We start from the raw sequence: 26461 nt of genomic DNA, 5'->3' as shown, positions 1-26461 counted from the left end.
AATAGACATTGGTGAAAGGGGGGGGGGGGCCGGGCCCTAGCGAGTTTGAGTGGAAATAACTTGGCAGTTGGGGTAAGTCTTACAAATGTGGTGGCTCTGAGGCTAAGGATCTGCGCTGGTATCCTGAAGATTGCCGGTTCGAATCCCCGTCACTGCCAAAAGAGATCCTACTCTGCTGGGCCCTTGAGCAAGACCCTTAACCTGTAATTGCTCCAGGGGCGCTGTACAATGGCTGACCCTGCGCTCTGACCCTAAGGGGTATGTGAAAACTAACAAATTTCTAATACGAGAAATCGTATAAGACGAAATAAAGAGCAAGAAAAAAAAAAATACTCTTCCAATAAATAAGCTAAAAATGTGATATCTCATCTTCTCCGTGCCTAAATGACCCCCGACAATTTTCAGCACCATCTGAGCACTTGGGGCTACCAACTGTTCAATCAACCTGCCCCCATTGCGATTGGAAATGATCGCCAAATACAAGAAGCTTTTCTTAACTAAAAAGTTGAGTTTTGAAACTAGGGCCCTCCCGCTCTTCATAGCAACAGTAATCTGCGACATGTGCTTGTTCAGATGCAAAATCTAAGGTGCTATTGGGTTGTTGCAAGCATGCAAACTCCATCTGTGTGTCAGCCAACGTTTCCACAGAACCTGACCCTGCAGCCCCATCTGAGGAGGTTGAAGGTGCAAGCACCTGTTGCAAAGAGCCCTCTCACTGTCCCAGAAACTTTGAGGGATCATCCCCATTCCCTCTACAAATTGGGTTCAGTCTCCAAGCTATCAACAATGGTGAGCTCCCTTTATACTAAAGAAAGAGGTGCTTTACAGATGGCCAGGACCTGCAGGAATAGGGCATTCCTCTTCCAAACTGAGAGGCCAGGGTAAAGAGTCCAACACACAGTCCGAACTTTAAAATTCCTTTATTTTTCAGAGTGAGTAGTATAGTCTTGTACTAATTTTGTCATGAACACAGTGAATGTTTACAGGGTAACTGCTGGAGGAAGTTTCATTGAATGATAGAGGTCACCAACCAGGCTGGGACCTCCTGCCTGGCTAAGCCAACCAAGACCTTGGTTATCCTTTTGCACTAACTTGGCCTGAGAGCAACATACTACGACCAAGCTGATCTCCAGGGACTTAGCAGGTGGTAGGCAACACTCCCCAGCCAGATGTCCAAACTGATCACAGAAAAAGCGTCTGCAGCTGATCCAGGCTGGGGAATTTCTTGATGGTGTCTTCTGCACATGGAGCTGGTTGGAGGCTCTTCCCCAGTAATATAGGGATGTGACGGTTGTGCAGCAGGAGACAGACTAGTGGCTTTGGCCCCTTCAGAACTGTAGGTAAAATTCAACAGTTTCGACATCGCTTCGGAGAATCTCTTTACAGAGGGTGTCAATAGCAAGCTTTTCTATAATGCGCTCAAAGGTATCTTAACAGAACCAGTTTTGAATAAGGGTGAGTAAATCTTGCACCTGTCCTCTGATAGGTCGTTTTGCCACAGCCCAAATGTGTTTTCCCCTATGACCCCCACCCAAAGCGCAATGAGCTAATGCCAGCATGAAGAAGAACTTGCTGTTTCAGGAAATTTTACTTGTCAAGTCTCTCAAGAGGGAGGTATTGCACAACTTGCAGAACATCCCTGGTCAAAAATCAGGTCAGGATGGCAACCCAGTCTCTCCTGTCTCAGCACATCTTGGCCTTGAGTTCAATGCAAAAGAGGAAACCCTTTGGGATCATCCAAAGGAGTTATCCTAACTGTCCTAGGGATGTGCTATCCTTGAGCACATCCCTAGGACAGTTAGGGGTTAAGAGTCCCTGAAGGCACCTTGTGCTGAAGCTGTTGGGGAACCATCTGTGCATGACACCACTTCTGTTACCTCTTGTAATGTGTGGTTCACAGACTTGCATGAGACAGAAGGAAGAATCCAGGTTTCCGAGAAAATTGGCAATATTTTTGTAAAGACAGAAACAGTCTTGAGCATTGTTATTGAAACAGGAGCTGTCATTTTCATCACTTTAACACGGGGGTGGGCAAAGTCGGGCCGCAGTGGCTGCAGATTTTTGTTCCAACCCAATTGCTTAATAAGAAGCATTTATTGTCATAAAGGGATTAAAGAAACAAAGCACACCCCCCCCCCCCCCTGAGTAAAACGGGACAGACTACGAATCGTCACAGTAGGAAACAAAGTAAAACGTCATAAAGAGGTTAAAGAACAGAAACAAACACATAGAGAGCAGATTAGAAAACAAAGCCACCCTCCCCACAGTAAAACGAGAGACACTACGAACGGTCTGACATGCCGCAACCAAGATGAAGCGAGGTCAGAAATAAAACACAGAATAGAAAGCAAAGTCAAACTTCATAAAGGGATTAAAGAACGGGGACGAACACATGGAGAGCGGGTTACACATGATGAAACCTGGAATGCAACAGCTACAATAAAACCTAGGCACTAAACACATGCACACCAAGATACAGAATATAAAGGCAGAACCAACGACAGTTAAACGTCCACACCACACAGTGGATACGGACCCTGAAGGTTCAGGCGCCTACATCGGGCGTCACAAAGCCCAGTAAAGTGCAAAAGGCAAATGCTCCTACACAGCATGGTAAGAACCGACATAATACGGAGTGCGCAGGCGTGGCCGCCATATTGTGAGTGGCACTACTGCGTAGATCTAATAGACGTGAACTCCTACAATGCGCGTCTCAAACTGCATAAACAAAGCAGGCACGGGTTCAACACGACACAGCTCGAGGTACCGAGATACAAACACGCGCCTGCCTGGATATAATTAACAGTGGAGAGCCCCAGAGTGACACGGGCAAGCTCTCCTTATTAAACTCGCGTCATCCTCACACGTGGCTACCCAGCGGGCACGGGTTCAAAACGCCGGGGGTAGGCGAGCGAAGCTCCCTTGTTGCTCTAGAAACACTTCTGCTTCATTTTAGTTATCTCCCTCATTAAGATTTTGAACCCTTATTGCTTATTTAAGTCTTAAACCGCTGCATTCTCGGTTTTTAATTGCTCCTTATATTAACAATAAGATGCAAATGACAAAAGAAACCAGCAGTTATCCATTTTGCTTGTTACCCTTTACACCTGTGTGTATTTATCGTGCACTATTTGGTTTAATTAAATATTTGGAAGGAAAGAGAGAAAGTGAAGGATTGAGAATTACCCATCCATTTTACACTTCAAAGTATTTGGATGATATCCTTAGAATGGAAAAAAAATCTAGGATATGAGAATGACTTGACATAGCAGAGTTAAAGCACTAACAAGCCATGAAATGTAATTATTGGCAAGGATTGTTTTCTAATTAAGCAACTGGTTTGGAACAAAAACCCACAGCCAGTGCAGCCCTCCAGGAATGACTTTGCCCACCCCTGCTCTAACACAGAGCAAGCAAGCAGTGATACGGACAGTGTTCCTGCTTTAGCTCCCTTCAAGTTAAAAGAACAGATTGTCTCCTTCATCAAGCAGGATCTGTGGTCAATTTTAAATGTTCCCCACATCAACCATTGAGTGATAGACTTGTTACGTGGTGAGCCTGTGAACGTGCAGTTGAAGTAGTGGCAGACAATGCACAGCACAGTTGGAGGGGGAGGAGATAGGGAGTAGAAATTAAGTACCAGTAGCCAAGGATTATACCAAGTTTAGATACAAACATTTTAAGTACGCATTATAAAAGTAATATTCAGGAAGTACCCAGGGGCTATAATCTTGCAGTTCAATACAGAGTTTTTGTGGTGCATACAATAGTACCAGTGCAGTGGGAAATGCACAGATATTACTACCAAAGTGACAGGGTGCCCATAATAATAAAGTGACATAATAAAGTAAAAACAAAAAAGAGACATGGCTTATGTTTTGAACATTGTAAAGATGGCCTGCGTACTCGGTCAGAATCAGGCTTTGCAGGTGTTTTACAGCTTTATTAATTCACCCCATTAGATTTATTTAGGATTTCTTTTTCCCCCCTCAGCCTGTCTTTTGCTGTTTAAAGGCCTAATCTATACACATTTTCAATCTAATGGCCTCTCTAGGTAACAACTGTAAAGTTGACCTGTGTGTATTGCACAGCTGAGCCCATCCTGAGCTATAATAGTGCTAATTTTATATAAAAGCTGAACCATGACTTTGCTTGTTTTTAAATAGTCTGCATAATTGAACTACTATGTTGCAAGACATTCCAAAAGCACATAAAAATGTGTGTGTAAAATATGGTTTTACAGCTAATATTACACTAACAGCTGCTGTAATGCTCGCTTATTCAGTCAATTTAGTATAGTGTTGAATATCTGGCCACTAATCATTGAAAAGAAGTAGAATTTCTTAGTGGCAAAAATGTGTTCGATTTTAAGTTTGCAGGTCGTGAATTTGGACAAAGCATGTTATGCCTATTTAAAAAAAAAAATATTCAATTAAATCAAAGTAGGAAAATCCCATTGCACTTTAATCCAAAAAAGCCTGTCATTATTGCCATTTGTATCCTGTTGTGGAATTGAGAAATGAATCATGTAATGTCACCAATGAACTAAGTGATTGGTGACAGATGCAATTCACCTTAAGTAAGTTGAAATAGTGATTATTAGCTCCTTTTAATAAAATGCCATACAGACCTTATTAAATAAATGAAGGCTTTGTTTAAAATTTTCAAATTACTCTATATGCATGGTTTAATGGACAGTTAGGACTTCTACCTGGCCGGGATGCCTTTGTAACCGGGGAAAGCTTATACAGGGCAGTACCTCCCCTGGAACGACAGAGGGTGGTCCTTCTAGCTTGCTATGGTGCCATGGGTTTGGAGCATGGAAGCTCAATCTTGTTGGGGCCCTTCTCAGCAGGACTGCCGCCATGTCCAGAAGGAGATTATGGGACACCTGGAGCCCTTCCCCTTGGGATTAATAAAGTATCTGTCTATCTTCCAAGTGTGATATAAAAGGAGCCGCCTCATTCCATTTGGGAAGCCAGAGTCAGGAGGGAATGAGATTAAGATTGTTGGAGGAGGAATGGAGGTGGGAGAGAGACCCATGCTTGCACACACACGGAGAAGGCCAAGTCTCATGCTTATTGCATATTTTTACTTGTGCTTTATCCTGTGCTGTGCTTGTGGGAACGAAGGGGAAGTTTCCCACTATAGAATGAAGTCTTCTGTGTGTTGCTGGACTTGTCTGTTTGTGTTTGGTGTTGGTGATCTGGAGCACCCTGGTGGTCACAATGGCTACAGTTGACAGTTAAACCCTCATCCAGTTCCTAACCAGCTTTTCCAGTTTGGAGTTGCAGGGAACTGATGCTTTATCCATGCTGCAATTTGCACAACACAGAACTCTGTTGGATGAGGCACCACTTTTTGCATGCTCATCCATCTACAACACTGAGAAAATGACCTGCTCGATATATTCATTTTAAAATATTTCATTTAGATGTCTGGTCATTGTGTAAGTTTTCAAACAATATCCTGTTGGTCAGTTCATAATGGTTTAAAGCATGAAGAAAATATATTGAAGATTTAATGTGTGACAGACGGGCATAACCACAGAGAAACGGACAGTGAGGCTATTAAAAGCACTAATCACCAATCGCTAAATTTGTGTGTTTTGAAAATTGGTTTGCGCATTAAATTACTACTCGTAAGTATTAATATTTGCTGTCTTTGCTATATACTGATGCAAATATAAATCTGAGCCAATTTCTCAAAATTTCAGAGATTTGATCTTAGAAAATCTGGCTTGAAAAGTGTATAGATGTAAACGTGTGTAAAATTCACATTTTCATGTGGTAAAGATTGTTTTGAATTTTTTTTTCTTCATTTAAGCAATATAGTTTTCAGTTTGAATGTTATAGTACAGTATAGAAGTACATAATGTATAAAGTTTTTCCCCACAAGTGAGAAGTCAGGTAGTTAATGATGATCATATCATTCTTGATCAACCTTATACAGTGGTACCTTGAGATACGAGTTTAATTCATTCCGTGACCGAGTTCGTAAGTCAAAATGCTCATATCTCAAATTAATTTTCCCCATTGAAATTAATTGAAATGACATTAATTCGTGCCGGCCCCCAAAAAACCAGCCCTTTTGGTGTTGTATTTATTTATTTATTTTTTGTGGTAACCAGATTAATACTTTCTGTTCTTAAATTTACATATGAAGTACAGTATTTACAGGATTTGTTTTAACAAGATTTATCATCTTTAATAAAACTTGATTTTGCCATTTCATTTAAAATTTAAAACATTAAGACCATTGTTTGAAATGCTGTGTCTTTGTTTGTGTGTGTGTCTATAAACATATGAGTTATGCATTTTTCTCTTCTGTTAGAAACTACCCTTTGTAGATGTGGCAACAGGCTCCTTGGGGCAGGGTCTAGGAGCTGCTTGTGGCATGGCTTACACTGGGAAGTATTTTGATAAGGCAAGGTAAATTGTTTGAACCTAATGATCTGCTGGGCCAGTAGTAGTGTATATATAGTATGTGCTTAAACAAAGGGGGGAGGGGGGGGAACACATTATGATTTTTGACAAATTTAACCGTGTTTTCTGCTGTCATTTCAAGGAACCAGACCAAACTTGAGGACGGACATTATTTCAGTAGATATTTAATACTGGAGCATCCTTAACTATATTAGGATGTTTTAATCTGTCATTGTGATATCACTGCTAAATCAAATTTGTCACTCTGGGTAGTAAAATTGAATTGTGTATGTGTTTTGTGTTTTTTGGGGGGGGGGGAGTTCTTCAAGCAGCATGTCATGGAATAATGGCACTGAAGTGAGTAGGCCCACTATCTGATAGACAGAAGAAAAATCTAAAAAAACAAAATTCATTGACCTTAACTCTCTTGTACATGATGCATTTGTACCTGTGCGTCTGCTGTAAATATGACCAAGTCTGCCTTCTATAGAGCTGTATCACCCCCTTGTACATCACAAGAGCAGATGAAGGTACTTTAGTGTTATTCTTAATGAAAAGCTGGCCAGTGTGTCATGTGGTTGGAAAGGGTGAAAGGTTAAGTTTTAATTCCATTTGGTTTTAGGTGGGGGTGTTTTTATTGTAATATTCCACTCTTTACTTCCGGACACGCTCCAGGCATTCATTACCATAGCAGACTAAGTTTTGTTCCAGAAAGTACAAGTGCCTAAAGTAGTGGGATCATAGTTTTGTGAAACTTACACAGACATAATAAAGATAATTGGTTAGAATACATTTTGTAATATTGATCTTATTTTTGTGACAAGATCTAAGTAAATTCTAAATTTGTGGGCTTAGTTTTTGAACTTTTTTTTTTTTTTTTAAATATATTAACTATTAAATACTTTTATTCTTTTTCACTGTGCTGCTAGCTATCGTGTTTACTGCTTGCTTGGAGATGGAGAGTCATCAGAGGGTTCAGTTTGGGAAGCCATGGCTTTTGCGTCTCACTATGAACTTGACAACTTGGTAGCAATTTTTGATGTTAACAGACTTGGCCAGAGTGAGGCTACACCACTCAAACACGATACAGAGATCTATCGCAAACGCTGTGAGGCTTTTGGGTGAGTTCGGAGGCATGTGGTTCAGTAATATGCAAGAATGATTGATTTGAACTGTTCGTTGTTTTTTTTTTTTTTTTTCTTTCTTTGTACTTTTGCAAGACCAGTCACTGTTTCGCTTTGTTGTAGGTGGAATACATATGTGGTTTGTGGTCATGATGTGGAAGAGCTATGCAAGGTTTTCTGGCATGCACAGCAAGTAAAGAAGCAGCCAACTGCAATTATTGCAAAGACGTTCAAAGGAAAAGGAATTGAAGGTAAAGAACAAAAGTAATGAAATGCTTGTCTGGACCACTTTTTAATATCTCTTAAATACTTTGTAAACCAAATGGCTGTTTCCAGTTTTTCTTCATATATAATATTTATTAACCAAAGCATAACATCTGGTTGTAGAATGAGTGTTTTTGTTTGTTTGCTGGAGCATGCTAGAATAGTAACTTTTTTGACAACAGTTATAATTACACAAACATTGTTATGTGCAAATTATATTTACAGTGCATTTAAACACTTTTTTGTATGTATTTTATTCAGTATATTATACAGATACAGTAATTTTTGGCTTGGTTCTTTCCAGTAGTCCAGAAGATAATGCATGTGATGTTAGTGTCATTTAATAATTTATTTATGTAGTGCCTTTCATACACTGACACTTCACAATTTAACAAGACAGAAGTTACATACAAGAAAACGAATAATACTCATTGAATAGATGTGTTTAACAGGCGTTTGAAATTAATAAGATTTTTCCTCATGAAGACTGAGAGGAAGAGCATTCTGAATTTTAGGGGCCATCACACTGAAAGCTCTGCCACCCATAGTTACTAACCTGTATTTAGGTACAGTAAGTAAGTTAGTGTCCGATGATCTTAATGCATGGACGGGAGTGTAAGGAAGCATTAGCTCATAGACAATGAGGAGCTCAACCATAAAGTGCTTTAAAGGTGATAAGAATACTTTTTATATTTAGTTTCTTGAAGAAACTGGTAACCAGTGCAAATCATAGAGGACAGGATTGATGTGAGCAGATTTTTTTAGTATAAGTAAGCAAGCAGAATTCTGAACATACTGTAATCTATTGATATATTTGGTCGGGAGGCAATAAAACAATGCATTGCAGTAGTCCAGACAGATAGTGATGAAAGTAGGAATCACTGTTTGAGTATCTTTCATACTGAGGAAAGAATGCAGATGAGCAATGTTGCAGAGATTAAAAAAAAACTGTCTGTACTATTGAGCTAATGTGTGGTTGGAAAGTAGTGAGCTGATCAAAGATGACACACAAATTACAGACTGATGCTGATGGTTCAACCAGGATCCCATTGACACCAATTTTTAGCCCACGAAGTGTAAAGAGGACAGATTTGGTACCAACCAATAGGATTTCTGTTTTATCCGTATTAAGTCATAAAAATTAGCTGTCCTCCAATGATTGATTTTCCTGAATGCAATCAGTCAGTGCAACTGGTGAGGATGTTGTTGTTGCATCTACACTTCTATAAAGTTGTGTGTCATCGGCATAGCAGTGGAAGCTTAGACCGTATCGACGAATAATCTCGTTTATTGGGAACATATAGATCTTTAAAGAGGTTTGGACCTAGAACTGACCCTTGAGGGATACCTTGTATGCGTGAAGTAGTGGCAGATTTGTATTCCCTAATGAAGACCTAATACTGACGATCACAGAGGAATGATATTAACCAAGAAAGAGCAGCACCAGAGATACCAATAACAAAGTCGGGACAGTAAAATGTTACAGTTAACTGTATCAAATGCTGCGCTTAAGTCAAGGAGAACTAGAATGGTGGCCATTACAGAATCTGCGGTTATAAGTAAGTCATTGGTTACCCTAAGTAAAGCAGTTTCAGTGCTGTGTAGGGCTCTGAATCCAGATGGATAACCTGCTTGAACCTTTTCAAAGTTTAAATAATCATTGAGTTGAGCTACAACAACCTTATCTAAGATCTTAGCCATAAATGGAAGATTAGAGATTGGGCAATTTTAAAATTTTAGCTGTAACTGATCCAAGCCAGGTTTATTATATACAGTGCATCCGGAAAGTATTCACAGCGCATCACTTTTTCCACATTTTGTTATGTTACAGCCTTATTCCAAAATGGATTAAATTCATTTTTTTCCTCAGAATTCTACACACAACACCCCATAATGACAACGTGAAAAAAGTTTACTTGAGGTTTTTGCAAATTTATTAAAAATAAAAAAATTGAGAAAGCACATGTACATAAGTATTCACAGCCTTTGCCATGAAGCTCAAAATTGAGCTCCGGTGCATCCTGTTCCCCCTGATCATCCTTGAGATGTTTCTGCAGCTTAATTGGAGTCCACCTGTGGTAAATTCAGTTGACTGGACATGATTTGGAAAGGCACACACTGGTCTATATAAGGTCCCACAGTTGACAGTTCATGTCAGAGCACAAACCAAGCATGAAGTCAAAGGAATTGTCTGTAGACCAGGGGTGTCGAACTCCAGTCCTGGAGGGCCGCAATGGTTGCAGGTTTTCATTCTAACCACCTTCTTAATTAGTGACCGGTTTTGCTGCTAATTAACTTTTAACCTTAGTTTTATTTAATTCAGCTAAGACCCTTTAGTTCTTTCTTTTTTCCTTAATTAGCAGCCAAACAATAATTTGACACACAATGAACAAACGGGTAACCAGCTAAGCACATTATCTGAACATAAAGAAAGGTGATGGTCTTGGTAAGGTTGATCTCTCAGGTCAGTAATCAGAAACAGAAAATCAACAGTTTGGGAAATGTCTGCAGTGGTAGAATGAGAGCAAGCCATGGAATTAAACAACAGGTTTAATTAACAGACAGAATTGGCTTCTCATTAAGCAACTGGTTGGAGTGAAATTGATTGGCGTTTGAAGCCCCAATTTAGCTGGTCATCTGTTGGTTCGTTTCATGTCTCATTTCTGTTTGGCTGCCATTTAATGAATAAAAGGACTGAATCCTTAAATAGGGCTAGCTGCCATTTAATGAATAAAAGGACTGAATCCTTAAATAGGGCTAGTAAAATGAAGGGAAAAGGAGTTAATTAGCAGTGAAAACTGGTCAACTGTTAGAATGAAAACCTGCAGCCACTGCGGCCCTCCAGGCCTGGAGTTCAACACCTGTGCTGTAGACCTCCGAGACAGGATTGCCTTGAGGCACAAATCTGGGGAAGGTAACAGAAAAATTTCTGCTGCTTTGAAGGTCCCAATGAGCACAGTGGCCTCCATCATCCATAAGTGGAAGAAGTTCGAAACCACCAGGACTCTTCCCAGAGCTGGCCGGCCATCTAAACTGAGCGATGGGGGGAGAAGGGCCTTAGTCAGGTAGGTGACCAAGAACCCGATGGTCACTCTGTCAGAGCTCCAGAGGTCCTCTGTGGAGAGAGGAGAACCTTCCAGAAGGACAACCATCTCTGTAGTAATCCACCAATCAGGCCTGTATGGTAGAGTGGCCAGACGGAAGCCACTCCTTAGTAAAAGGCACATGGCAGCCCTCCTGGAGTTTGCCAGAAGGCACCTGAAGGACTCTCATACCATGAGAAAGAGAAAATTCTCTGGTCTGATGAGACAAAGATTGAACTCTTTGGTGTGAATGCCAGGCGTCACGTTTGGAGGAAACCTGGCACCATCCCTACAGTGAAGCATGGTGGTGGCAGCATCATGCTGTGGGGGTGTTTTTCAGTGGCAGGAACTGGGAGACTAGTCAGGATAAAGGGAAAGATGACTGCAGCAATGTACAGAGACATCCTGGATGAAAACCTACTCCAGAGCGCTCTTGACCTCAGACTGGGGCGACGGTTCATCTTTCAGCAGGACAACAACCCTAAGCACACAGCCAAGATATCAAAGGAGTGGCTTCAGGACAACTCTGTGAATGTCCTTGAGTGTCCCAGCCAGAGCCCAGACTTGAATCCGATTGAACATTTCTGGAGAGATCTTAAAATGGCTGTGCACCGACGCTTCCCATCCAACCTGATGGAGCTTGAAGGTGCTGCAAAGAGGAATGGGCAAAACTGGCCAAGGATAGGTGTGCCAAGCTTGTGGCATCATATTCAACAAGACTTGAGGCTGTAATTGCTGCCAAAGGTGCATCAACAAAGTATTGAGCAAAGGCTGTGAATACTTATGTACATGTGATTTCTCATTTTTTTTATTTTTAATTTGTAAAAACCTCAAACTTTTTTTCACATTGTCATATGGGGTGTTGTGTGCAGAATTCTGAGGAAAAAAAATGAATTTAATCTATTTTGGAATAAGGCTGTAACATAACAAAATGTGATGTGCTGTGAATACTTTCCAGATGATATATTATATATATATAATATTATATATATATATATATATATATATATATATATATATAATTATATAATATTTATATATATTATTATTTATTTATGGGTTGCCGCAGCAGTTGTTAATTAATCTGGAATAACACTGGTGTGGAAACTACAGTTGATAGTGAGAAAAGGGAGCAGAATATTTGTCAGTACAAGCCTTAATCAATAGTGTAGGAGTAGGGTCTTGGTAGCAAGTAGATTGATTTGATTTAGATATTACTTTAGCAATGTAACTTGATGTAGTGGGGTTAAATTTACATAAATAATCTGGAGATTTAGAAGTAGAATCTGTCAATGGAGGTGAGGAATCGTTAGTGGGAAAACCTTGATATATGGTCATAATTTTTGACTGAAAATAGTCCAGAAAAAATTAGTGCTCAACAGCAGAATTACGATTTTTAACAGCAAGTTGACAAAGTCTGTTAACTGTACTAAAACAAGATCTAGGGCGACAAGTAACAAAGTCGATAAGGGTGGAAAAGTACTTTGAACGTGCAGCCGATAAGGCGCATCTGTATTCCTTCAGGTGTTTATTCACGCCCTGGCTTACACCAGCCAGACCAGTCTTCATCCAGAGCCTTTCTAAGCGGCGACCAGTTTGTTTCATGGTACGCAATTCTGCTGTGAACCATGGTGAGGTCCAGGTAGTAGGAATAATCAAGGATTTAATAAGTGCATAATGATCCAAAATTTGTGACATTGTGGAATTCTATATAGACTAAATCTGCATAGGGAAGGACCACCCAGAAACCTCATGAAACATGAGACCGCAAGCACCGACCAACACAGAAAAGGATAACTGATCAATATTCTTGATATTACAATGGGTTATTTTAAATTTTTGAGGTTAGGCAGGTGATAAGTGAAACTAAATTCAGTCAGCTTGTGATGCAAGATACCGATGAAAGAACCAGATGAACAAACATTCTGTAGATCAGTGGAACATACAAGATCCAGAGTATGGCCCTTCGCATGGGTTGAGAAACCAACATGCAGCACAAGACTGAAACAATCCAGTACCGAATGCAGCTCACAAGCAGATGGACAGTCAGTATCCACATGAATGTTCAAGTCACCAAGCAAAGTAACAGCAGTAGACATGCCACAGGCAAGAGTGAGTATTTCATTAAGATGAGAGAAAATCCGGATACATCTTAAAAGGCCTGTAGATTTAATATAATGTGCATTGAAGCCTTTCCAGGGATTTTAACAACCAGATATTCAAATGATGTAATATGAAAATCAACAGTGGTTGCTTTAAGACAATCACACTGAACCACTGCCAGTCCACCACCTTGGCATGTCAGATGGGGTTTAGGCAAGTAACTATAACCAGCAGGGGTAAGCAGATTTATTTTAAGTAATCAACTGGATTTTGCCACGTTTCTACAAGGAACAGCATGTCCAGATTTTTAGAAGTAGATACGTCATTGAGGAAAGTAGTTTTTGTTAACGATCTACAGTTCAGGAGTGCACAGTGAAGTGTTGCATCCGTTTGTAATCCTTGGTTACTCCAATCCGGTATCTGCAGCAGGAGTCTCAGCCAATTTTTCTGCCTACTTCATTGTCTTGCAGGTAGTCTTTTTGAGAAGACTAGTCTAACAGACCAAATTGTAGAAACAGTGTCAGCGGATGTAGAGGTAGTATTAAAATGATGCTGAGAGGAGCATAAGCCTTATGTCTCCTCATCCAATCTGGAGTGAGAAAGGAAAGTGCATAATTATACTGAGTAGGCAATCATGATCAGAAAAAGCAGTATCAGCCATCACCATGTTAGCCAAAACCCATAAACTAAATCCAACTGAACAATTAACATAGTCCACTAAGAAAGTAAAGATTTACTCACCAACTATGCCGGCTTAGGGAGAGTATAGGGGAGAGGGCTCATGGAATATATACAGTAATCCCTCACCTATCGCGGGGGTTACGTTCCAGAGCCCCCCCGCGATAGGTGAAATCCGCGAAGTAGCGACCTATATTTATTTTATTATTTATACATATTTTAAGGCTTTATAAACCCTTCCCACACTCTTATAAACCTTTCTCACTCTCTTGTTAACCTTTCCCACACTCTTATAAACACTTCCTATGCTCTTAAACACTTTCTACATTCTTAAACACCTCAGACCAACACTGCACACTGCCTGCACGCAGCGATCAGACGTCAATGTGTCTGCACTCGCTTTGTGAAGGGGGGCAGCTGAACTCACGCTGAGCAGAAATGGACTTTGTGCTGCTTCTGCCAAAATGCCTGCTTGTCTCTCTGCTCGAGGAGTGTGTGTGTGTGTGTGTGTGGGTGTGTGAGAGCTGAACGCACCTTCGCTCAAACCCCCCCTCCCCGGAAGCGCAGTTCGCATTGTCAAGGGGGTGGGGAGCTGAATGAACGCTAAGGAGAAGTGGACTTTGTGCTGGGTTTGTGCTGCTTGTCGCTCTGCGTGTCAATAATTTAAAAGCCTGTACAATCAGGCTTTTAGGTGTACATCACCAATTTTCCTGTCTCACTGTCTTGTCTTGCGTGAAGTTAAAATGTTTTATAATAGCGAGATGTTACTCATATCCTTAGCCCGACATCCACATATCATATGTGTTAACAAAGTGTGTTTTATAAGTTTACATGTGTTTAAAGCATGTGGGATGGGTATTTTAAGGCTTAAACTAAAAAAATGTTTATTTATATGGTCTTTCTATATCACGGATTTTCTCCTGTTGCTGATGGGTCTGGAACATAACTTCCGCGATAGGCGGGCAATCACTTGTATTTAAAAATCCGCGAAGTCGTGAATCCACGAAAAGTGAACCGCGAAGTAGCGAGGGATTACTGTATAGTTAACCGAATAAAACTTTGAAAAAACTCCAATATGAATCCTGTGAGAATCCGTCCATAAAACATAAACAGCCCGAGCAAGGCAGAGGACGTAGTAACAGCAACAAACAAAAAGACACCAGTGAGAAGCAGTCAGATCGCGCACAGCGTATTTTCATCTGGAACCAGAATATTACCTGTTGTTGCTGGTTAAATCTCTATTTATTAAAAAGAAAAAAATCTTCCCAAATGTGATGGGTGAAGAGTTCCATTTTTGTCTTTAAAATAATGCATCAAATTAGGTTCAAGAATAATGAAGCTAGATTTTCAAAACTTTGAATGTCACATACTTCTTTTTTTTTTTTTTTTTATTTTAGCTTTAAATTTGAATAAGAAGACACGAGTTGCAGAGAGAGGGGGGGAACCAAGATCGTAGGGGTGGAAAGGATACAAAAAAGAAGGGAGAGCAGATGGAAAGAGGGGATAATTAAAAGGCAAAAATGGAAAGTTGCTTAAAGGAGAAAACACTAGCAGTCATAAGGGAAATTTTAAAGCTACTTTATTTGCACAATTTATATAACAGAAGTATATAGTAGACCCCTACGAAGTCGCGGTTCACAGTTCGCGGCTTCAGTCATTCGCAGATTTTTCCTTGGAACCTACCTAATTGTTAGCGGAAACCGCAAATATCCTCTGCTATTTTTATGGCTTTTTTCGTGGCAATACTGTACTGTAGAGAGAACAGGAAGCAACTGTAGTGGAAAACAAGGCTTGGGATGGTGAAAGTAGCCAGTAGAATTTGAAACTGCAACTCCCAGCAGTCCCTGCAGTGGCTCGGATTGGTCTTCTGCTGAGGGTGTTGGGGCTGTTGGGGTCAAAGGATGTAAGCGCGGCTTTTAAAAAGAGGGCCGGTGACCAAAAGCAAAAAAAAAAATTTTTGTAAGATTTTCAAGTTTCTGTCTGTCTGCCTTCTGTTGGTTAACTGTACTTATTCATTTTGTCCTGGGATTGAACCGCTGCACTAGACTAGCCTGCAAGCATCAGCGCTTACCCCTGTGTGCTTGAGTGTAGCCAGTTCAAGTGCAGTTGGCTCAGTGATTTACTCAATTTCCTCCATGGCATCAGTTGCACCTTGTACGTATTGTTCCAATAGCTATTACAGTTCATTAGTGTGTAAAATGATCAGTGTTGCAGTAATTGCACTTTGAAATTTTAATGGAACACTTTTTTCATGCACTTTTTCTTTGTAAATTGTGACGTATACTTAAAGTGCAGCAAAAAAGTATTTGGTGTCCAGGGATGCATTAACCCCCAAGTTTGTGGCAGTTGAAGGGTTAAAGCCCCAAGATGCCTCCTAAACAGCCTGCACCTTCTAAGGCTTCTGGCAATGAAAACACACTTGCATAAATTACAGTACATACAGTGAGGAACATAAGTGTTTGAACACCCTGCGATTTTGCAAGTTCTCCCACTTAGAAATCATGGAGGGGTCTGAAATTCACATTGTAGGTGCATTCCCACTATGAGGGACAGAATGTTAAAAAAAAAAAAAAAAAAAAAAAAAAAAAATTCAGGAAATCACATTGTATGATTTGTACAGAATTTGTTTGTATTGCACTGCTGCACATAAGTATTTGAACACCTGATAATCAGCAAGAATTCTGGCTCTCAAAGACCTGTTACTCTGCCTTTAAGAAGTCCACCTCTACTGCACTTAGTAATCTTAATTAGTAGCACCTGTCTGAGCTCTTTAAAGACACCTGTCCACCCCACAGTCAGTCAGACTCCAACTACTACCATGGGCAAGACCACAGAGCTGTCAAGACACCAGAGACAAAATTGTGGATCTCCACAAGGCTGGAAAGGGCTACGGGGCAATTGCCAAGCAGCTTGGTGAAAATAGATCAACTGTTGGAGCAATTGTCAGAAAATGGAAGAGGCTAAAGACTGTCAGTCTCTCGGACTGGGGCTCCATGCGAGATCTTACCTTGTGGGGTATCACAGATAAGAAAGGTGAGGAATCAGCCCAGAACTACACGGGAGGAGCTGGTCAATGACATGAAGAGAGCTGGGACCACAGTTTCAAAGGTCACTGTCGGTAAACACTATGCCGTCTTGGTTTCAAATCACGCATTGCACGGAAGGTTCCCCTGCTCAAGTCATCACATGTCCAGGCCGGTCTGAAGTTTGCCAATGACCATCTGGATGATCCAGAGGAGGCATGGGAGAAAGTCATGTGGTCAGATGAGACCAAAATAGAACTTTATGGACTAAACTTCACTCGCAGTGTTTGGAGGAAAAAGGAGTTGCTGCATCCCAAGAACACCATCCCTACTGTGAAGCATGGGGATGGAAACATCATGATTTGGGGGTGCTTTTCTGCGAAGGGGACAGGACGACTGCACTGTATTAAGGAGAGGATGAATGGGGCCATGTATTGTGAGATTTTGAGCAACAACCTCCTTCCCTCAGTCAGAGCACTGAAGATGGGTCGTGGCTGGGTCTTCCAACATGACAATGACCCGAAGCACGCAGCCAGGATAACCAAGGAGTGGCTCTGTAAGAAGCATATCAAGGTTCTGGAGTGGCCTAGCCAGTCTCCAGACCTAAATCCAATCGAAAATCTTCGGAGAGAGCTGAAACTCAGTGTTGCTCAGCGCCAGCCCCGGAACCTGACAGATCTAGAGGAGATCTGTGTGGAGGAGTGGGCCAAAATCCCTGCTGCAGTGTGTGCAAACCTGGTCAAGAACTACAGGAAACGTTTGACCTCTGTAATTGCAAACAAAGGCTTCTTTACCAAATATTAACACTGATTTTCTCAGGTGTTCAAATACTTATGTGCAGCAGTGCAATACAAATAAATTCTGTACAAATCATATACAATGTGATTTCCTGAATTTTTTTTTTTACATTCTGTCTCTCACAGTGGGAATGCACCTACAATGTGAATTTCAGACCCCTCCATGATTAAGTGGGAGAACTTGCAAAATCGCAGGGTGTTCAAATACTTATGTTCCTCAGTGTATAGTGGTAACATCGGTATTTTACATTCTAGCACTGTGGGAGACATAGTAGTACAGTATACAGGTTTACCTTTACATTTTTTTTTTTTTTTGGTAATGTATTAAGCGGAGTTTGAAATGAAAGTGTTTTGGGGGCATATTTAGGGTTTAAACTATAAAAATATGTATTTTTTTAACCACATCCAAAATTCGCGGCTTTTCACAATTTGCGGGTGCTTTAGGAACATAACCCCTGTGAATTTTGGGGGTGTACTGTACAATCGTTGGTATTTAAATTTTAATGTTTGGAAAATTCAGTGTTTAAGAACTGAACAAGAAAAGATTCTATATTTCCGTGTACTTGTGATACTTGAGTACACAGATCACAAGATTGAATTTGAAAGCTTCTACTAGAATAATTTTTTCATGGGCATCTTTACTTGAATCATTTTAAATAAAAGTATATCTAGTTTACTTATTTATGGCTGTTGGTTATAACACCAGATCTGATCATTTAAAAAACAGAATGGCTCTTGCATGACAATTGGGGCAAAAATTTAAAGTTACGCTCTCCTTTATTTTACAATGATAAACATTAAATTGTCCCAAGAGTGTGTGCATGTTCACCTTTCAGTGGAATGGTGTCCTGGCCAGGAATTGATCCTACCTTGTGCCCTGTGTTTACTGACCTAGACTTGGCCACACAACCCTGCTATGGATGGGTTTAGATGATGGACTCGGCATTTATGTTAAGTAAGCATTTATATGCATGTGCAGAGTTACTGCCAGTCATGAATAGTCAATCTAGGTGTGAGCTGTCATAATATACTGGTACCTGTTAACAAAAAAAGCTTTAATTCTTTAAGAACTTAAAATCTTTGCTTTTAATACAAAACAGTATTTTGCCTTAAAAAAAGTACTGGGCATGCTAGTAGTCTGATTGGTCCACACCCCCCCTAAGGCTCCCCCAGAACAGCATATCTGTTCTGTGTTATGCATAGGCAATATGCAGTAGAGCTACTTTGGGCAGAGTGGATTTAGTTATTGTATTCATTAATATTTACATTGGGTGTGGCCTTAAACAGGAAAAATAAATTTTTGAGACATATTTTAGTAACTTTGTGCATCTGTTAGGGTAGGCTAAGTCGACCTGGCAACTCCTTAACTATGCCTGTGTAGCTGATTTACCTCCTTGGCTACGTTCAAAATCCTATCTTACCGCACTGAATAGAATGTCAAATGAACCTGGAAACCTGTAGCAATATGTGCTTTTCTGGCATTCTACTTAGTACCATAGAGATTTTGAACATGTTCTCAACCTTTTATTTAGGCAAACTAGTATTTCACTTTTCGCATTCGGTGCAGGTAGGCTTTCATTTACTAAAAGCTAAACAGATCTTTTAACACTAGAAACCCTGAAACCTGTAAAAATATTCATAATGCCAGGCTACCATAATTTTACTTGCAGCTCCACATTGCATGAATTGAACACCGATATCACTTTTGTTTTGCAAATGTGTCAATTGGCTTCAGGTAGGCAAGCCGGCTATCCCATCCCATCAAGGAAGTTGAAGTCTGTTTTTCTGGGAGTGAGATGTATGCATCTCAAATATTTTCCTATACAATTCCAGACATTTCATGTGTGTTCCGTGTCTACAATCCATATTACTAACCGAGAATGGTAAACCGGATGGACGCAGGGACATCCGGCCATGGGCCGTGGACGCAAAAGACGTACTGCGCAGGCGCCCCCATAAAATCCCCCTTCCAAGCAACGGAAACCGGATGGAAAGCAACGTAAAATTAGAAATGAGGCGCCCATAGCACACAGAAAAAAGGAGTCGGACGCCGGCGCCGCACGAAGCCCATGGCACACGAAACGGAACACACACAAAGAAGAGAATTGAGACCCACGACACACAAAGCCCCCCTGCAGTAACTGAAATAAGAAATGAGGCGACGCGTCCCTAGAACACCAAAAAGAAAGGAGTCAGACGCAAGCGCCACATAGCACACGAAACGCTACGCACACAAAGTAGAGGATTCAGACCCACTACAAACAAACACCCTCTCCACTAACAGAGATAAAAAAAGTGAGGCAACGCGCCCCTAGCACACAAAAAAAAAAAGGTCAGACGCGAGCGCCACACAAACCCATTGGACACAAAACGGGACAGACTACGGACATAGCACACGAAACATACACAAAAAGGAGGATTCGGACCCACGACCACACTAACATAAATAAGAAATGAGACACACAGCCCCACTAGGGTTACCACTTTTAATACAAAAAAATAAGGGACGCATACTGCAGCGGGGGCCACATCCCAGTGCCAACACTTTGCAGACTCTACTTAAAAGACCCGCCCTCCTCACTGGACAGTTAAAATGACCAATCACACTAACGATGACATCAAGTATTACCCAGTCAAAAGTAGGAAAGGAGGCATCTTCATAAAATGCGTGTGGGATGATTTGCATGAGACGCTGCTTTAAAAAAATGATAAAAAAAAATACGGGACAAAACCCGTCCCGTATTGATTCAAAACGGGATGCGCAATTTCATTCTCCAATACGGGACGATTCCGTATTTTACAAGACGGGTGGCAACCCTGCCCATTACTGAACGAACCGTCCGTATTAAACATACGTCATCTCAACACATTCAAATTAGGCAGCATAGGTCAATCTCATTATACTGATCCACTATTAACCGTTTAACCACAGAAAAGGCTCCATATTAACAGTGAGTGCGATCCTCCTTATTACTTATCCATATCTCTAACGCTGAAGAACAAACAAGTAATGAATTCACGATCACAGGTACAAAACAATACGGCTCGAGTGACGGGACCAAACACACGAACCCGCATGAAAAAAAAACAATACACGTCGGCTACAACACGCTTCTGAAACTCCAGAAGAAAAAATGTCTCGGCTCCAAAAACGCAAAGCTCAACTAACACATTAACAGAAACGAGCGCATATTGACAGACACAATGAACGTACACGCATACAGCACGCGTCTCAAAGTGCTGCATCTAAACAGGCACGGATTCAAAACGAAACACCTCCCTTCTCAGACATACAGAAACGGCAGCGAAGGGACAAAATAAATAAACGCAGACGTCTACACCGCGCATCTGCAATGCCGGAAAACAAGCAGGCAAGGCTCCAAAAAGAGAAGGCTCAACTGACCGACATACAAAAACGAGCAAGGCTCAATACAAAACAATACACGCAGTACACTACAACGGGCTTCTCACACAGCACAGGCAAATCGATTACAGCTCCAAAACACGTCCCAAATACTGCACATACAACAACGCACCTCTCAAAATGCACAAGCAAAAGATACACGTCACGGACATCGACAGACACCTGCTAAACACTTGCGCCAGTTAGCTGACAACGCGTTCAATAATGAGTCCACTATTCAGGAAAATTCATTGGGATTAATGAATGTCATTTGCAATCATTGTCATTCACTTAACTTCCCTGAAGAAACAACTCGCAGTACAAGTAATAAATTTACACGTTGTCAAAAGGGTCAAATTAGACTGCCTCCTTTACATTCATATCCTGAATATCTACAGAACCTTCTAACTAACGATGTACCTGAAAGTGAAAACTTTATGAACTGCATTACATCCTACAAATCTTTATCCACTATGAACATGAACAGTAGCACTGCACGTGACATCCGTCTTGCAAAACTGTTAATTATTGATGAATGTACAATGGCATCCAGTCACTTACTCAACACCATTCATAAACTTCTACAAACGTTGATGAATAATAATATTCCCTTTGGAGGAAAGGTACCAAGGTGCCATGCGCTCAGCTATTGTTCAGTGCACCTTAAAATACGCAGACAATTGGCATTTCTTTCAAAAGATAGTTAGTACAAAACATGCAATGTCCAGATCCAGATCATAACAATTGTTTATTACATCTGGGAGATGGTACACTCACCAATACAGAGACTTCACCCAGATATTAGTCGTCGCAGATAAAGGCTTGAGGAATTGTACTTAGTTACAGAGATATTTGGAACAGCAATCTCATTAGACCAAATGCCCCTTTTAACACAACGTGCTATATTATGTCCAAACAATGTTAATGTGAAAAACATAAATACCCAAGTCATTTCATTACTTCCTGGAAGACAACTCTTTCTAAGCTCTGACAAAGTTGACTCTGATCACAACAATGACCATCTTCATTGACCTTACAAGTTCTGACCTGAAATTACCTTTTACACTTAAAAGGCGTGTACAAACAAATTTTCCAATAACCCTTTACACTGTGCCACACACTTTATTGTCTGCTTTCTATTTGCATCATCTACACCTTCACACTATTCTATATCTCATTCATACATCACGCTCTTTGTCATTTCCCAACACCAGGGGTTGGCGAGCGAAGCGAGCAGGGGGCGGAGCCCCCTAGTGATTTGTATAAATATAGGGTGACAGCAAATGAGAGGCAAGAAATGTTACACATAAGTAAAACTGAATTTTTTCATATTTTTATAGTAACAACAATGTTGATGTGAAGTGTTTAATGTGTGAATACTGAAGTCCCAAGTATCAAACACTTTCACAAAATGCATAACAAAACAAGTGTTCTTTTATTCAAGAATAAAACCAAAGAAAAATAAACTCTTTAATTTACATATTGCTACAGTTGGATTATTTGTTGTAGTCTATATTTTGCCTCCCTCATGTTGGAGTGTTGTTGTTGTGTGTGTTTTTTTTTTTTTTTGTTTGTTTTTTGGATTGTTTTGTAACAGTTAAATTTTCAACCTTTTTTTTTATTATACAGTGGGGCAAAAAAGTATTTAGTCAGCCACCAATTGTGCAAATTCTCCCACTTAAAAAGATGAGAGAGGCCTGTAATTTTCATCATAGGTATACCTCAACTATGAGAGACAAAATGAGGGGAAAAAATCCAGAAAATCACATTGTCTGATTTTTGAAGAATTTATTTGCAAATTATGGTGGGGAAAAGTATTTGGTCAATAACCAAAGTTGATGTCAATACTTTATCTACCCTTTGTTGGCAATGACAGAGGTCAAACGTTTTTTGTAAATGTTCACAAGGTTTTCACACACACTTGCTGGTATTTTGGCCCATTCCTCCATGCAGATCTCCTCTAGAGCAGTGATGTTTTGGGGCTGTCGCTGGGCAACACAGACTTTCAACTCCCTCCAAAGATTTTCTATGGGGTTGATATCTGGAGACTGGCTAGGCCACTCCAGGACCTTGAAATGCTTCTTATGAAGCCGCTCCTTCGTTACCCGGGCGGTGTGTTTGAGATCATTGTCATGCTGAAAGACCCAGCCACGTTTCATCTTCAATGCCCTTGCTGATGGAAGGAGGTTTTCACTCAAAATCTGACGATACATGGCCCCATTCATTCTTTCCTTTACACGGATCAGTCGTCCTGGTCCCTTTGCAGAAAAACAGCCCCAAAGCATGATGTTTCCACCCCCATGCTTTACAGTAGGTATGGTGTTCTTTGGATGCCACTCAGCATTCTTTCTCCTCCAAACACGACGAGTAGAGTTTTTACCAAAAAGTTCTATTTTGGTTTCATCTGACCATATGACATTCTCCCAATCCTCTTCTGGATCATCCTAATGCTCTCTAGCAAACTTCAGACGGGCCTGCACATGTACTGGCTTAAGCAGGGGGACACGTCTGGCACTGCAGGATTTGAGTCCCTGGCAGCGTAGTGTTACTGATGGGTAGCCTTTGTTACTTTGGTCACAGCTCTCTGCAGGTCATTCACTAGGTCCCCCCTGTGTGGTTTTGGGATTTTTGCTCACCATTCTTGTGATCATTTTGACCCCACAGGGTGAGATCTTGTGTGGAGCCCCAGATCGAGGGAGATTATCAGTGGTCTTGTATGTCTTCCATTTTCTAATAATTGCTCCCACAGTTGATTTCTTCACACCAAGCTGCTTACCTATTGCAGATTCAGTCTTCGCAGCCTGGTGCAGGTCTACAATTTTGTTTCTGGTGTCCTTTGACAGCTCTTTGGTCTTGGCCATAGTGGAGTTTGGAGTGTGACTGTTTGAGGTTGTGGACAGGTCTTTTATATTGATAACGAGTTCAAACAGGTGCCATTAATATAGGTAACGAGTGGAGGACAGAGGAGCCTCTTACAGAAGAAGTTACAGGTCTGTGAGAGCCAGAAATCTTGCTTGTTTGTAGGTGACCAAATACTTATTTTCCACCATAATTTGCAAATAAATTCTTTAAAATCAGACAATGTGATTTTCTGGATTTTTTTTTCTCCTTTTGTCTCTCATAGTTGAGGTATACCTATGATGAAAATTACAGGCCTCTCTCATCTTTTTAAGTGGGGGAACTTGCACAATTGGTGGCTGACTAAATACTTTTGCCCCACTGTATACATACATACATACATAGATAGATACAGACATTCACAGACAGTGCATCCGGAAAGTATTCACAGTGCATCACTTTTTCCACATTTTGTTATGTTACAGCCTTATTCCAAAATGGATTAAATTAATTTTTTTCCTCCGAATTCTACACACAATATCCATAATGACAATGTGAAAAGTTTACCTGAGGTTCTTGCAAATTTATTAAAAATAAAAAAAACAAAAAAACTGAGAAATCACATATACATAAGTATTCACAGCCTTTGCTCAATACTTGTTGATGCACCTTTGGCAGCAATTACAGCCTCAAGTCTTTTTGAATGTGATGCCACAAGCTTGGCACACCTATCCTTGGCCAGTTTCGCCCATTCCTCTTTGCAGCTCCTCTCAAGCTCCATCAGGTTGGATGGAAAGCGTCGGTGCACAGCCATTTTAAGATCTCTCCAGAGATGTTCAATCGGATTCAAGTGTGGGCTCTGGCTGGGCCACTCAAGAACATTCACAGAGTTGTCCTGAAGCCACTCCTTTGATATCTTGGCTGTGTGCTTAGGGTCGTTGTCCTGCTGAAAGATGAACCGTCGCCCCAGTCTGAAGTCAAGAGCGCTTTGGAGCAGGTTTTCATCCAGGATGTCTCTGTACATTGCTGCAGTCATCTTTCCCTTTATCCTGAGTAGTCTCACAGTCCCTGCCGTTGAAAAACATCCCCACAACATGATGCTGTGATTTTCTTTCTCCTGGTCTGAGAGTCCTTCAGGTGCCTTTTGGCAAACTCCAGGCGGGCTGCCATGTGCCTTTTATTAAGGAGTGGATTTCGTCTGACCACTCTACCATACAGGCCTGATTGGTGGATTGCTGCAGAGATGGTTGTCCTTCTGGAAGTTTCTCTCTCCACAGAGGACCTCTGGAGTTCTGACAGAGTGATCATCATGTTCTTTATCACCTCACTGACTAAGGCCCTTCTCCCCCGATCGCTCAGTTTAGATGGCCGGCCAGCTCTAGGAAGAGTCCTGGTGGTTTCGAACTTCTTCCACTTACGGATGATGGAGGCCACTGTGCTTATTGGGACCTTCAAAGCAGCAGAAATCTTTCTGTAACCTTCCCTAGATTTGTGCCTCGAGACAATCCTGTCTCGGAGGTCTACAGACAATTCCTTTGACTTCATGCTTGGTTTATGCTCTGACATGAACTGTCAACGATGGGACCTTGTATAGAGAGGTGTGTGCCTTTCCAAATCATGTCCAATCAACTGAATTTACCTCCGGTGGACTCCCAATTAAGCTGCAGAAACATCTCAAGGATGATCAGGGGAAACAGGATGCACCTGAGCTCAATTTTGAGCTTCATGGCAAAGGCTGTGAATAGTTATGTACATTTGCTTTCTCAATTTTTTTATTTTTAATAAATTTGCAAAAACCTCAAGTAAACTTTTTTCACGTTGTCATTATGGGGTGTTGTGTGTAGAATTCTGAGGAAAAAAATGAATTTAATCCATTTTGGAATAAGGCTGTAACATAACAAAATGTGGAAAAAGTGATGCGCTGTGAATACTTTATGTATGAATGTATGTATGTAATGTGTGTGTGTGTGTGTTTGTTTATATAAAATATACATACATGTTGTTTTTGTTATACCTTTTGTAAAAGTGTTTGATACTTCAGTATTGACACATTGAACACTTCACATCACTGTATATACAGTGGGTACGGAATGTATTCAGACCCCCTTCAATTTTTCTTTGTCATACTGCAGCCATTTGCTAAAATCATTTAAATTAATTTTTTCCCTCATTAATGTACACACAGCACCCCATATTGACAGACAAAAAAAAGAATTTTTGAAATTGTTGCAGATTTATTAAAAAAGAAAAACTGAAATATCACATGGTCCTAAGTATTCAGACCCTTTGCTGTGACACTCATATTTAACTCAGGTGCTTTCCATTTCTTCTGATCATCCTTGAGATCACCTTCATTTGAGTCCAGCTGTGTTTGATTATACTGATTGGACTTGATTAGGAAAGCCACACACCTGTCTATATAAGACCTTACAGCTCACAATGCATGTCAGAGCAAATGAGAATCATGAGGTCAAAGGAACTGCCTGAAGAGCTCAGAGACCGAATTGTGGCAAGGCACAGATCTGGCCAAGGTTAGAAAAAAATTTCTGCTGCACTTAAGGTTCCCAAGAGTACAGTGGCCTCCATAATCCTTAAATGGAAGACGTTTGGGACGACCAGAACCCTTCCTAGAGCTGGCTGTCCGGCCAAGCTAAGCTACTGGGGGAGAAGAGCCTTGGTAAGAGAGGTAAAGAAGAACCCAAAGATCACTTTGGCTGAGCTCC

The 26461-nt window shown here is 40.8% G+C and overlaps 1 protein-coding gene across 1 annotated transcript in view; it reads left to right on the top strand.

Moving 5' to 3' along the window:
• The window catches only part of LOC114660745 (transketolase-like protein 2), a 140638-nt gene that overhangs the window by 48116 nt on the left and 66061 nt on the right, over nt 1-26461 (top strand). The window contains exons 4-6 of the mRNA XM_051933546.1: nt 6334-6431; nt 7355-7546; nt 7673-7800. Of these exons, the coding sequence (XP_051789506.1) occupies nt 6334-6431; nt 7355-7546; nt 7673-7800 (418 nt within the window). The remainder of the gene's footprint in view (nt 1-6333; nt 6432-7354; nt 7547-7672; nt 7801-26461) is intronic.

The sequence above is a fragment of the Erpetoichthys calabaricus genome, chromosome 11 (assembly GCF_900747795.2).
Source record: "Erpetoichthys calabaricus chromosome 11, fErpCal1.3, whole genome shotgun sequence".
NCBI lineage: Eukaryota > Metazoa > Chordata > Cladistia > Polypteriformes > Polypteridae > Erpetoichthys > Erpetoichthys calabaricus.
The sequence above is the reverse complement of the archived record's forward strand: the minus strand, read 5'-3'. Positions and strand labels throughout refer to the sequence as shown.